Source organism: Rhineura floridana, chromosome 9, assembly GCF_030035675.1.
Source record: "Rhineura floridana isolate rRhiFlo1 chromosome 9, rRhiFlo1.hap2, whole genome shotgun sequence".
In the NCBI taxonomy this organism is placed as follows: domain Eukaryota; kingdom Metazoa; phylum Chordata; class Lepidosauria; order Squamata; family Rhineuridae; genus Rhineura; species Rhineura floridana.
In genome coordinates, this window is record NC_084488.1 from 101948819 (window position 1) to 101961892 (window position 13074).

The following is a 13074-nucleotide window of genomic DNA, read 5'->3' on the forward strand; positions in this document are numbered from 1 at the left end:
CTGGTGTTTCACATGAAGAATGTTCTGCTTAATGGAAGCTCAGCAAAACAAACTTTGGGATGAATGCACTAACAGAATGTTACTTGGTTTACTCTTCACTCCCATCAGCCCCAACCAGTGTCACCAATGGCCAGAATGATGGGACATATAGCCCAGCAACACCTGGAGGTCCCCAGATTTCACTGCTGTTCTAAGGAATCTTCACTGAGCGCAAATACAATATTGTAAATAAAATTATTCCGTCACAACCTTGAACATAGAAATGAATGATTTGCAGTCATGTTTGTGGTGTATGAGCAATCCTTACAAACTAACACTGGCAGGGCCGGTTCTAAAGGGCAGCCAGGTGGGGCACTGGCCTGAGTACCCCTGGGGCTACAGGGGCCTCTAAAGGGCCCCTCTGCTCCTCTTCCGCAATCCGTGGCAGCAATCCTGCCACGGATAGCAGGGCAGGAGCTTCAGAGCCTCCTGCCATTCCCGAGCTTCACCTACCTTTCTATCTGTTGTTTCTTGCGGCTGCATGCACTGTGTACGCAGGTTTACCATCAATCAAGATGGAGGCCAAGGTTTCCCTAAGGGGCTGAAGCCTCTGCCACCATCTTGGCTGATGGCAGCAATGCGCGCATGTAGCACGCATGTGTGCCATCAACCAAGATGGCGGCAGAAGCTTCAGCCCCTTAGGGAAACCTCGGCTGCCATCTTGATTGATGGCAAACCTGCACGTGCAGTGCGTGCCACCGAAAAAACAGCACAAAGAAAGGGTAAGTAGAACGGGGGAATGGCGGGCGGCTTGGGATCTCCTGCCCTGGGATTCGCAGTAGCTGGGGCTGCCCCTGGTTTTCTAATGTTTCTAAGCTCTTGTATTTTAGCCGTTGCTTTCACTCATTGATCAAACCACTTTTTCACACTGTAGTCCTAAGTCACTGACTGTCCTGGTGAGTGCGAATTGCTCTTTGGACCTCCCACACCAAGGGATGGAGTGAATATTCAGAGTGGGAAGCTCAAATATGATCTCTTTTTTGAAGGAGGGTGATAGACCTCTGCTGGTTGTTATTCCTTCACTCTTCTTCAAGGTGAAGATTTTTTAGCTTGGGCAAAGGTTGAAAACATAGCAAGAAAGAGTGAGTGTTGGCTAAATAAAGCTATCTAAGAGTTCCAGCTCAACCTTTTTTTGGGGGGGGCGGAGAGACCTTCAAGAGTTTTCAGTTGTTTGGTTGGAACACCGAAACAGCCTTATTTATTTTCAGGGTGTACAGGAGCAACTGCAAGGGTGTTGTTGAACACACACACACACACTTAAAACTGGATGCATGGATTTGGCTCAGTGCTAAATATTTATCTGTTTCTTGAATGACCACTCACAACCTATGCACTGACTTGAGCCACATTGCACCACACCTTTATTCCACTATTATTCCACTTTATTCAGTCATGGCTTCCACCAAAGAATCCTGAGAAGTGTAGTTTGCGAAGGGTGCTGAGAGTTGTCAGGAGACCCTTATTCTCTTCACAGAACTACAGTTATTAGAGTGGTTTATCAGTCAATCCAACTTCCCAGAGAACTCTGGGAACTGCAGGTCTTTGAGAGGAATAGGGGTATCCTAACTGCTCTCAGCACCCTTCACAAACTACACTTCCTGGGATTCTGTGAGGAAACCCATAATTGTTTAAAGTGGAATAATAGTGGAATAAATGTATGGTGTGAATGTGGCCTTAGTGTCACCCAGTTCTGAACGGTATACACTGATCTTTCCTTCTCACTTGAGATAAGATTTTTTCACCACCACCTTCATTATCCATCGTGGAAACAAGATTTGAGCCAACATTACCTCATGCTTCCTTACAGCCAGGCCTTTTCCTCTTCATTCATTGGGGGATAGAGAAGGCAATGCAACACATGAATGACAGGGAATAATGGATAACAACAACAACAACACCTTATAGGGAAAGGGCCCAGGACTATGGCCCAAAGGCACATGATACAACAAGTTTGCTGAAGCTAAACAGGCCTAAGTCTTGTCAATGCCTAGATATGTGACCACCTGGGAACCCCATTTATGCAACTTTGAGATCCATGATGGAAGAAAAGCAGGATATAAATGTAATGAATGAATGAATATTCTCAATGCTGTGCTGTTTTGCATGACTTCTCAAACCAGCATCTGGCAATGGTGCCTCCAGATGTTTTAGATTACAGCTCCCATCATCCCCAAGCGGCAGAGCCATGTCATTGTAGTCCAAAGGATCTAGAAGGCAGAAGGTTGGCAAATGCTGGTGTAGGGAATGGGAAGATAGGCCAGATGGCGGAAAGAACTTTGTATCTGAATCCAGGCTCACTCATTAAAGAATGCTGTGCAACTGAATATACATAAGGTCCCAGGGTATGGTTGGAAGGCACATGAGGCCACCACCTTGCTGAAGCTAAGGAGGTCTGGGCCTGGTCAATGCCTGAATGGGATCCTACTTGGGAACCACACATATGCCTTGGGTTCCTTGATGAAAGAAAGGTGGGATATACAGTACATGTAAGAAAATAAATAAATACATTTTAAATACAGGGTTTTAATCAGCTTAAACGTGTTTTTATTGTCTTCTAAACAAAAGTTGATGCTAACAGCAAATGCCAGCCAGCAGATGTGAGTGTGGAGGTGGAGGAACTAATCTGCCATGTGTGAAATGCTGAACTTAGAAACTCTCTCTCTCCGTCTCTCTGATCATTATATTGGCATGAGTAACGGTGCATTTCTTTCTCCTATGCATGTAAGTGTCAAAGTCACTAAATCTTCATAATGTAATTGTTTGCCAGAAGAAAGCACTCTGGCCAGTTAACTGAAATGATAAAATAGGGATGAAATGATAGGAAGGAAAGACAACGAGAAACTAATTTGAATTACTTTTGATAGGGAGCATTCACTGAGCATTTTCATCGCAGGGATATTGTGTTGAATCCATTTTAAATCTGCATCCAGCAAAGTACAAAGGCCATCTACTGCTGCTGTGATGTTACTTTGATGAACATCAAATTAGCTGGAACACACAAAACTATAAATAATACTGCTCTGTCACGTTATAGTTGCTCTCTCCAATTTAGTTTAGTCTAGAGGAAAAGGTATGAGTCTCATACACAAAAATAGAAAGATTGAAAAGTAGAATGGGTACCGCTGTGTGTCTTGAACTTCCTGTGGGTCAAGAAATGGTTCTCTCTGCCCTGTCTGCTGAGTGACCAGTGATGCTGTTTGAAGGAGGGACTGCAGGCAGTTTAAATTGGGGCTCATTCACAGCAGCCCAGAATCCTCCTGACTTAGGGGAATCAGGTGATACAGTATCAAAAAGGATAAAACAAGCAATAAAGGTCCACTAAAAACAACCCAAGACACTCTCCAGTAGCTCAAATGCTATCCCAACTTAGTTTCCCCAATTTTCTAAAAACTTAGTGAGCTGCCAGTGCCAGGTAAGGGACCATAACTCAGTGGCAGAACACATGCTTTGCATGCAGAAAGCTCCAGGTTCGGTCCCCAACATCTCCAGGTGGGCTTGCAAAAGTCACCTGTTGTCTGCCACTCTGGAGAGCCTCTGCTAGTTGGAGTAGATGATGGCCTAATGGTGTGACTCAGGATGGCCTGAGTCGGCATCACTAGCTTAGGATCCAACAACTTCCAGGCAGGCTCAGCCCTGCCCCCTCCCTGCCCCAGTAAGCCCAGTTTTGGGGATCCCACTGTTCAACAGGAGGAAGGAGGAGCTCCACATCAGCAGAGTCACACTGGCATCACTCCACAGGTGGCAGCCAGCAGGAGGCTAATGGAGGCTGGCAGAGCTGAGCAGAGGGACACCTCTGCCCAATCCAACCCCTCTCCCCAGCACTTAGCACTTCCTAAATGTATAACACAGTAAATTTTAGTTGTTTGAATCATTGCTATCATCATAATCTTTACAGGCCTTGCTCTGTGTCTGAGATGCGATGCAGAATAGCCAAAAAGCAAAAGCAAAATATAATGAGAGAGTAGTGATTGTTTTACTAAGCTAATGTAATTCACCCTAAGATAATCTTTAATATTTTCTGAGTGCAGTAATTTGTGTGAAACAGCAGTCAATTTGCCACAGTAATTGGTGGATGACTGCTTCTTATGCATCATCTAGAATTTGAGCTAACAGGCCTACTTTGTATTGCTTTTCAAGTTAATGCACATGGCTCACATAACTTGGCGCACAGCGACAGAAGCAGCAGCATAATGCATTTGATTCCCATGCTGAAAAGTAACACTATTGGTAAAATAATTATTTTGTGGGGTGGCAAAATTCCTATCGATCCAGTATGGACAAATGTAAGCCTCATGGTACGATAGTCAATAGAAACATTTCACATTTTTTTTGTTAAACTGTAGTATAATGTTATAATGTTTTCATTTTGCTTTTTCTTGAAAATAGTATTCAACTGCCGTTAGTCAATAAGCTATTAGGGAAGAGCAAGAGAAACTAAAATAAAGTGTGTGTATATATATATATATATATAGAAAGATTTCATTCTGCTTACCAGCACTGTCACCACACGAAGAATCACACCACGCATGTTATTCTCAAGCCTTCTGTCTGTTAATGACCCATTGAGACCAGTGACCGGATTCCAGCAGCCCAGCTGAAAAATAGAAGATGTATCACCCCATTGATCATGAACCACGAACAGCTGCTTCTACTCAGAGCATGGAAAAGTTACTTTTTTGAACTACAACTCCCACCAGCCCAATCCAGTGGCCATGCTGGCTGGGGCTGATGGGAGCTGTAGTTCAAAAAAAGTAACTTTTCCAAGCTCTGCTTCTACTTAAAGCAGTGATGGGGAAGCTATGGCCTCCAGATGTTGTTGGAATCCAACTCCCATCAGCCCCAACCAGCATTTATTTATTATTTATTCAATGAAATACTTATAACCCACACTTTCATAAAATCAGTAAAGGTATCCGTACATTAAAAACATAGTTAAAAAACAGCAATACAACATCAGTAGATGCTAACTGGTTGAAAAGAAATTCATATTGTGAAGGTCTGTCTAAATAGTACTGTTTTCAGGCAACATCTAAAAGAAGGCAGGGAGGGTTGCTGCCAAACATCTACTGGTATTAGGGATGAGCAAGAATTTTGATTCAGTTCGCATTTCAAGCTGAATCTATTAAATTCGCACTTTCTGAAACAAGATGAGAAGGAAACACAGCCATCCTCTGAGATTCAGATTTTGCAATGCAGTTCAATGGCCAAGCAGTGTTTACAAAAATGCATATATTAGGGGAATGTATGCATAAAAAGGAATACCCCTTTATCCCATGTTTGCAACAGTAGCAAACCCTTCAACAACCTGTGAAAGAAATGAGCGCTTGAAGAAGTCAGTCCGTAATCTACAAGAACTGAGAAACCTGCCAAAGTGAGTCTGGAAGGAGAAATAAAGTGCACAGGAACAGGAGTGTAGCGGCAAATGTAGAAGTGCAGGGTCCGTTCATGACAGTCACCCCTTACAGCCAAGTCCTCTTACAAGATTATGCAGCCTTCTAAGATTATTTTATTTATTTATTTAATATCCTGTCCTTACTCCCACGGGAGCCGAGGGCAGCAATACAATAAAATTGTATTTTATTCAATAAAAATAAGTTTTCAGTCTCTGTGATTGATAAGTGAGTTCTTTAGAATCCCTGGGGTCCTAAAAAGCTGCTGTTTCCCCCTCCCCTGCACTTAGCTAGTGGCGTCCGTCTCCTTATAATCTCCATTTAAGATCAGGTACTCCTTATACATTATTTTCTGCAGATTCTACTACATAATAAGTGTGGGTGGATGTTAAAAAAACAACCCATGGCATACATGCCTACTCAGAGAAGCAAGTGTCTTTGTGATTAATGGGATTTACTCCCAGATAAGTGGGTACAGGATTATAGCCTAGGCTTTCTTGTGAGGAAGGGGCAGAGAAGGGTTCATGGTGAGAGGGCCCCTGGGGGTAATACTTGAATACAACTGGGACTTATCAATGCATCTAAACACACAATAATCATGCCAGATTGGTTGAACCCTGGAGGTGTACTGAGGGCAGGCAGGGGAGGGGAGGGGAGGGGAGAAAAAAACATGTCCCTTCCTTTATAAAGATGCAACATTTTGGTTAAAGGAAGCAAAATTTGATGCCTATGACACAAACACTATGTCCCCCTTTGCAGCCATTTTACACCTCCTTCTATATCTTCACAACAAGCCTGTGAGGTAGGTTGGGCCCGAGGGCACCAAATAAGTTTCATGGCTGAGTGGGGATTTCAAATCCTATATGCTCAAAAATGAAAAAGAAAAAATGCTGTAGTTATTATTAAGTATTAATAAATAACCACAACAAATGAATCAGTGCGTGATTTTTAACTATTTAAATCTTGAATTGATCCCAGCATGAGCATCTGAACTGCTATAAATCTTAAATCACTTTCAACCCCCTCCATCTGAAATACAATGCCTGATTGTGTACTGAATGTAGCATTGCCAGCCTGAGATCAGCAGGTGAAAGACCTACAGTAACATAACTCCACTCCCCACAACAGAAACATCCAGACTCACACCCAGCTATATGGAACCACACACACACACACACACACACACACACCCCTACCCCTCCCTCAACATATTTTTTCTCTTTCCCTCTTTAACTCCTGGCTTTGGGCTGGAACAAAACCACACATTCCCCTTTTTTGCTTTTTTGTTTTTAAATGAGAGAATTAGCAATACACATTCTCTCTCTCTGCTCCAAAAGAATAAGGTACCAAGCCGAGATGGTTTCTAGTTATCACTTTAGAGTGGAGCTCCCCCCCACCAAAAAAAATCAGTTGCATGGGATTTCATTTGCATTGTCAGAGTCTTCTGATGATTTTTTTTACAGTAGTTATTGAGATGCACACTTACCTGGTAGTAAGCCCTACTGAAATCAGCAGGACTTATTTCTGACATGCATAGGAATGAGCTGGAAGGCACCAAACCCAAGGCACATTTCCTTTAAGAGTAAGTCCCCATTGAACAAAATCTCTCTCTCTCTCTCTCTCTCTCTCTCTCTCTCTCTCTCTCTCTCTCTCTCTCTCTCACACACACACACACACACACACACACACACTTCAGCATGCAGGGACCCATCCATTGCTGCATACTTCCTTTCACAACTTTTTAAAATCGCAAGCCCCAGCAAGGCTCAATGCTGGCTGGCAGCCTGAGCTTGCAGTGATCATAAGAAAGAAAGTATCTGTAAGTATCTGGGCTTAGCTGTCCACCCTCCTGTCTCTATAAACATCTCTCTCTGTTCTTCCTGACTCTCTCCTTCCCACAACAACAAACAGTGGGAGCCAATCACCTTGCTGGATTCAAGGCCCTTCTCTCCCAGGAAATTGAGCAGTTTTTAAAAATGTGTGCATTTGGCGCTTGGTAATTGATTGGCTGTAGAGACAGAGGGACTCTAGGAGGGAGCCAGGAGGGGGCCACCTGCAAAAAAAGTAATGGGACTGCATCCTGAGGTGTCCCGCTGTGAATACACACCTGTATAGGAATGGTCTAGAGCCCCAATCAGCGCTAATCATGGGAGACTGAATCAGGAGCTCTTTTCCTGGCCCTCTGAAAAAAGATCAAGAGGATACTCAAGCAATTTAAGTCACTTTGTGGACTAATAAAGATGCCTGGTTTTATGATACCCACAACATGCCAAGCACAGGATTCTAAACTAAGCCTGAAGAATGAGTTGCCATGTGAGCTGCCCTGATGGCTATGTTCTACCTCCACTGTCAGAGGCAGTATGCCTGTGAATGTCAGTTGCTGGGATTCATAAGTGGGGGAGCGCTGTTGTGCTCTGGGCCTGCTTGTGGGTTTCCCATAGGCATCTGGTTGGCCACTGTGAGAACACTGTGCTGGACTAGATGGGCCATTAGCATGATCCAGCAGGCTCTTCTTTATGTTCTTATGCATTGTGTGCTTCTAAAATCATAGAGGTTCAACCCACTGGTGCAATCAAAAGAATTAGTGTGCTACTGAGCATTCCACTATTAGCATCCTATGATTTCTAACATTTTAATCACTGAAGTGGAAAAGATGGAATGACATATTGGCATCATTGGTCATAAAGAAGGCTAGTTTACACATGCATGTTCATCATTTTATGATGTGCTTTGTGTACATGATCATGTAGTGATGACTTGCATGGGCATAATGAACCTTTCCAGATAAAGCACCACAGAGGGTCACCTCAAAGGCAAGGCTTTCTAATGCAGACTGTTCATACGGTCAGTGAGATGCTAGTCATTCAGTATACAGTAATCAAATTTAGAGAATTAAAATGATATGCATGGATGTATAAAACAACCCAAAGAGAGACTTAAAATTAAGAGACTAATGGCACAATCAGAAAGGCATTGGTGGTGGAGGAGAAGATCCCATGACTTTCAATAGAATTTGATTCATTATGTTTTGGATCATGATCCAACAGTCTGGTCCTAAACATGTTCTGTAGAACTAAATTCTGTTCATTGAACATTGCATAAACAGCACAACCCCTGTCTAATTTTGCAAATTGTGCATGACCCCACCTGGTAGGATGATGATTGGATAATATGATGTGTCTCCAGCTTCTTCTTGACAGACAGTAAAGTAAATGATTGCATTTAATTAATTACGGCAGAAATGAACTTGCATGCATTTTAGGAGGCCAGCAATCTTTTAATCAGCAGTGGATGGCATGCTTGAGGCTGTGTCACTCACCTGACTGTCCTGCTGATTTGTTGCAGCATACTGGAATGGAGAAGTGGAGAGTCGTGTTGGGGTGGTGAGGTTGGCAAGGAACAAACATACCAAAAGAGCCACACTAATGGTCTCACCAGTGTGTTTGCACCGCACTAAGCTCATGGCCATCATGTCCCTCTCCCTCTCCATCCTGCAGCAACTTAGCCAGACAGAAGTTAGGTGAGCAGTCAGCCCCACTGCATCATCAGCTGCTGCTTTTATTTTATTTATTTAATTAATTTGTTATTCACTTTTGCTCACAAAAGTGAATTCAAAGCAACTTACAATCAATAAAAAAGTTGAAACCAGTATAAAAAAATTAAACAAAATAAAAGTTAAAAAACACATAAATGTAACAGTGGTAGAACAGCCCATCACCTAAAAGAGGCTCCGACACCAAGAGTCCTCCAAAAGCCCTTCAAATTGAGGAGTCAAATGCCTGGGGTAAGAGAAATGTTTTTGCCTGGTGCCTAAAAACTGAAAATGATGGCACTAGGTGTGCCTCCCTGGGAACGGCATCCATAACTAGGGGGACACCACTGAGAAGGCCCACTCCACTGAGAAGGCCCATGTTGCCACCCTCCACACCTTCCTAGGAGGAAGCATACAAATAAGCGCCTCATATGCTGAATGCAGGATCCGGGTTGATTCATATGGGGAGATGTGGGGTCCTGACTCCTGAGCCGTATAAGGCTTTATAGGTAACAACCAGCACTTTGAATTGATCTCAGAAACTAACTGGTAGCCAGTGTAGTTGTTGAAGAATTGGTGTTATGTGCTCAGACTGTCTTGCCTCATTGAGCAATCTGGCTGCTGAATTCTGCACCTGCTGAAGTTTCCAAACTGTCTTCAAAGACAGCCCCATGTATAACACATTGCAGTAATCTAGCTTTTAGCCAATTTAATTGATTAATTATTTAATTTTTAAAAATGGTGCATATATAAATTATATAGGGAAGTTCATGTCACAAAACATAAAGTGGTCATGATTCTAAATACGCTGTTTCCAAGTGAGTGGAAAACAGACATGCGCAATGTGTAAACTACAAAGCTGAACTGAGCCCACAAGTCACAACATATGGTGCCCTCCAACAGGAGCTCAATAAATCTCCTGGTTTTTGCTGTCATCCAGTGACTGCAAAAACAAAAGGGTTGCCAAGCACCTGGCAGGCCACAACACATGGCTGGTGGGCTGCAATGAGCTTGGCAAGTCACAGCTTGTAAGTATTGTTCTGTTATATGTGCTGGGAGTAAGTTCCAAGAAGTTGTCAACACTTTCACAACCAGCATGATTCCCAGAGTTCACCGAGGAAGGCCACGCCATAACATCAGCTTAAAAATGAGTTAGGCTTTATAGATTAAGGGTGGGGAGTTATCAGGCTTGGGGATCTACTTTTTTTTTTTTACTGGAACCTTTAGAGCCTGTGACCCTTCAGTAGTTGTTGGATTCCCAGCTCCATCAGCCCCAGTCAACAAAGCCAATGGTCAAGGGAAATGTAGTCCAACAATATCTGGAGTATGGCTGGGGACAAATTTGATTCAGTTTGCATTTAAAGCTGAACCTGTCAAATCTGCACTTTCTGGAACAATATGAGAACTGAAACACAGCCATCCTTCAAAATTTGCGCCTATCCAAATTTTGTGATGCAGTTCTTCCACCAAAAAAGTTTTCAAAAATGCATATATTAGGGGAAAGTGTGCATAAAATGAATAAATTAATGAAGATAACATATTTATTTTTATTTATTTTATTTAATTAAGCTTATATACCGCCCGACTAGCAACAGCTCTCTGGGCGGTGAACATTAAAAATACAATAAAAGATAACACAATATAATATAACACAATACAAAACTGTACAAAAACTGTACAGTCTAAAATCAGATTATAATAGTTTAAAATTAACATGAATTAAAATGCCTCAGAGAAGAGAAAGGTTTTAACTTGGCGCCAAAAAGATGATAGTGTCAGCGCCAAGCGCACCTCCTCGGGGAGACTATTCCATAGTTCGGGGGCCACCACTGAGAAGGCCCTAGATCTTGTCACCACCCTTCGGGCTTCCCTATGGGTCAGAACCCGGAGGAGGGCCTTCGTAGTAGACTGTAGTGTACGGGCCGGTTCATATCGGGAGAGGCGTTCCAACAGATATTGAGGTCCCGTGCCATATAAGGCTTTATAGGTAAGTACCAACACTTTGAATCTGGCCCGGAAGCATATTGGAAGCCAGTGCAGGCGAGCTAGCACAGGTGTTATATGCTCAGACCGCTTGGTTCTTGTTAGCAGTCTGGCCGCTGCATTTTGCACTAGCTGTAGCTTCCGAACCATCTTCAAAGGTAGCCCTACGTAAAGCGCATTGCAGTAGTCCAAACGCGAGGTTACCATAGCATGTACCACTGATGTGAGGTCCTCCTTACTCAGATAGGGACGTAGCTGGGCTACCAACCGAAGTTGGTAGAACGCATTCCGGGCCACCGAGGCTACATGAGCCTCGAGTGTGAGGGAAGAGTCTAAGATGACTCCCAGACTACGAACCTGTTCTTTAGGGGGAGTGTAACCCCATCCAGGACAGGGTATATATCCACCATCCAATCAAAGAAACCATCCACCAACAGCATCTCAGTCTTGTCAGGATTAAGTCTCAGTTTGTTAGTTCTCATCCAGTCCATTGTTGCGGCCAGGCAACGGTTCAGCACGTCGACTGCCTTACCTGAAGAAGATGTAAAGGAGAAGTAGAGCTGCGTGTCATCAGCGTACTCATGACAACGCACTCCAAAACTCCTGATGACCGCTCCCAGCGGCTTCATATAAATGTTAAAAAGCATGGGAGACAGAACCGAACCCTGCGGGACCCCACATTGAAGAACCCACGGTGTCGAGCAATGTTCCCCAAGCACTATCTTCTGGAGACGACCCGCTAAGTAGGAGCGGAACCACTGCCAAGCAGTGCCTCCAACTCCCAACTCCACAAGCCTCTCCAGAAGGATACCATTGTCGATGGTATCAAAAGCCGCTGAGAGGTCGAGAATCAACAGAGTTACACTCCCTCTGTCTCTCTCCCGACATAGGTCATCAAACAGGGCAGTCTCAGTGCCAAAACCAGGCCTGAACCCCGATTGAAATGGATCTAGATAATCGGTTTCATACAATAGCGCCTGGAGCTGGTCAGCAACCACTCGTTCCAGGATCTTGTCCAGGAACGGAACATTGGCTACTGGTCTGTAGCTGCTGACATCCTCTGGGTCCAAGGAAGGTTTTTTCAGGAGTGGTCTCACTGCCGCCTCTTTCAGACAACCAGGGACCACTCACTCTCGTAAAGAGGCATTAATCACTTCCTTGGCCCAGACAACTGTTCCTTCCTTGCTAGTTTTAATTAGCCAAGAGGGGCAAGGATCCAGTACCGAAGTGGTTGCACGAACCTGTCCAAGCACCTTGTCCACGTCCTCGAACTGAGCCAACTGAAACTCATCCAACAAAACATGACAAGACTGTGCTCCGGACACCTCAATAGGATTAACTGCTATTAAATAGGAGTCTAAGTCCCGGCGAATGCATGAGATCTTATGCTGGAAGTGCTCAGCAAATTTATTACATCGAGCTACTGATGTATCTGCCGTGTCCTGTAGGCCTGGATGGAGTAGACCACGAACCACTCTAAAAAGCTCCGCTGGGCGTGAGAGAGATGACTGAATAGTGGTGGCGAAATGTTGTTTTTTCGCCGCCCTCACCGCTCCTACATAGAGCTTAGTAGAAGCATGAACCAGCTCGTAATTGCATTCGTCGGGAGTTCGTCTCCATCTCCGCTCAAGCTGCCTCCTGTCTTGTTTCATCGCTCTCAGCTCCGGAGTATACCAAGGAGCTGTATGAGCTCTACATAGGAGAGGGCACGCAGGAGCGATCGTGTCAACAGCCCGGGTCATCTCTGCATTCCACAGATCGACCAGGGCTTCGACAGGAGTGCCAGTCTTATCAGCCGGAAAAACCCCCAGAGCCTTTTGAAAACCTTCAGGATTCATTAGTCTCCGGGGGCGGACCAATTTAATAGGTCCCCCACCCTTGCAGAGGGAGAAGGCTACTGAAAGTCTAAACTTCAGCAAGCAGTGATCTGTCCATGACAACGGGAGAGATGTAAAACTCCCCACATCCAGATCACTATCCCCATGTCCAGTAGCAAAAACCAGGTCAAGAGTATGCCCCGATGTATGTGTTGGGCCACTAACATATTGAGACAGCCCCATGGTTGTCATGGTGGCCATGAAGTCCTGAGCTGCCCCGGACAAAGTAGCCTCGGCATGGATGTTGATATCT

At 44.1% G+C, this 13074-nt stretch overlaps 1 protein-coding gene across 1 annotated transcript in view; it reads right to left on the bottom strand.

Annotated features, from left to right (window-relative positions):
• Positions 1–13074, bottom strand: part of GRID2 (glutamate ionotropic receptor delta type subunit 2) — an 887701-nt gene that overhangs the window by 175082 nt on the left and 699545 nt on the right. The window contains exon 8 of the mRNA XM_061583023.1: positions 4532–4633. Within this exon, the coding sequence (XP_061439007.1) occupies positions 4532–4633 (102 nt within the window). The remainder of the gene's footprint in view (positions 1–4531; positions 4634–13074) is intronic.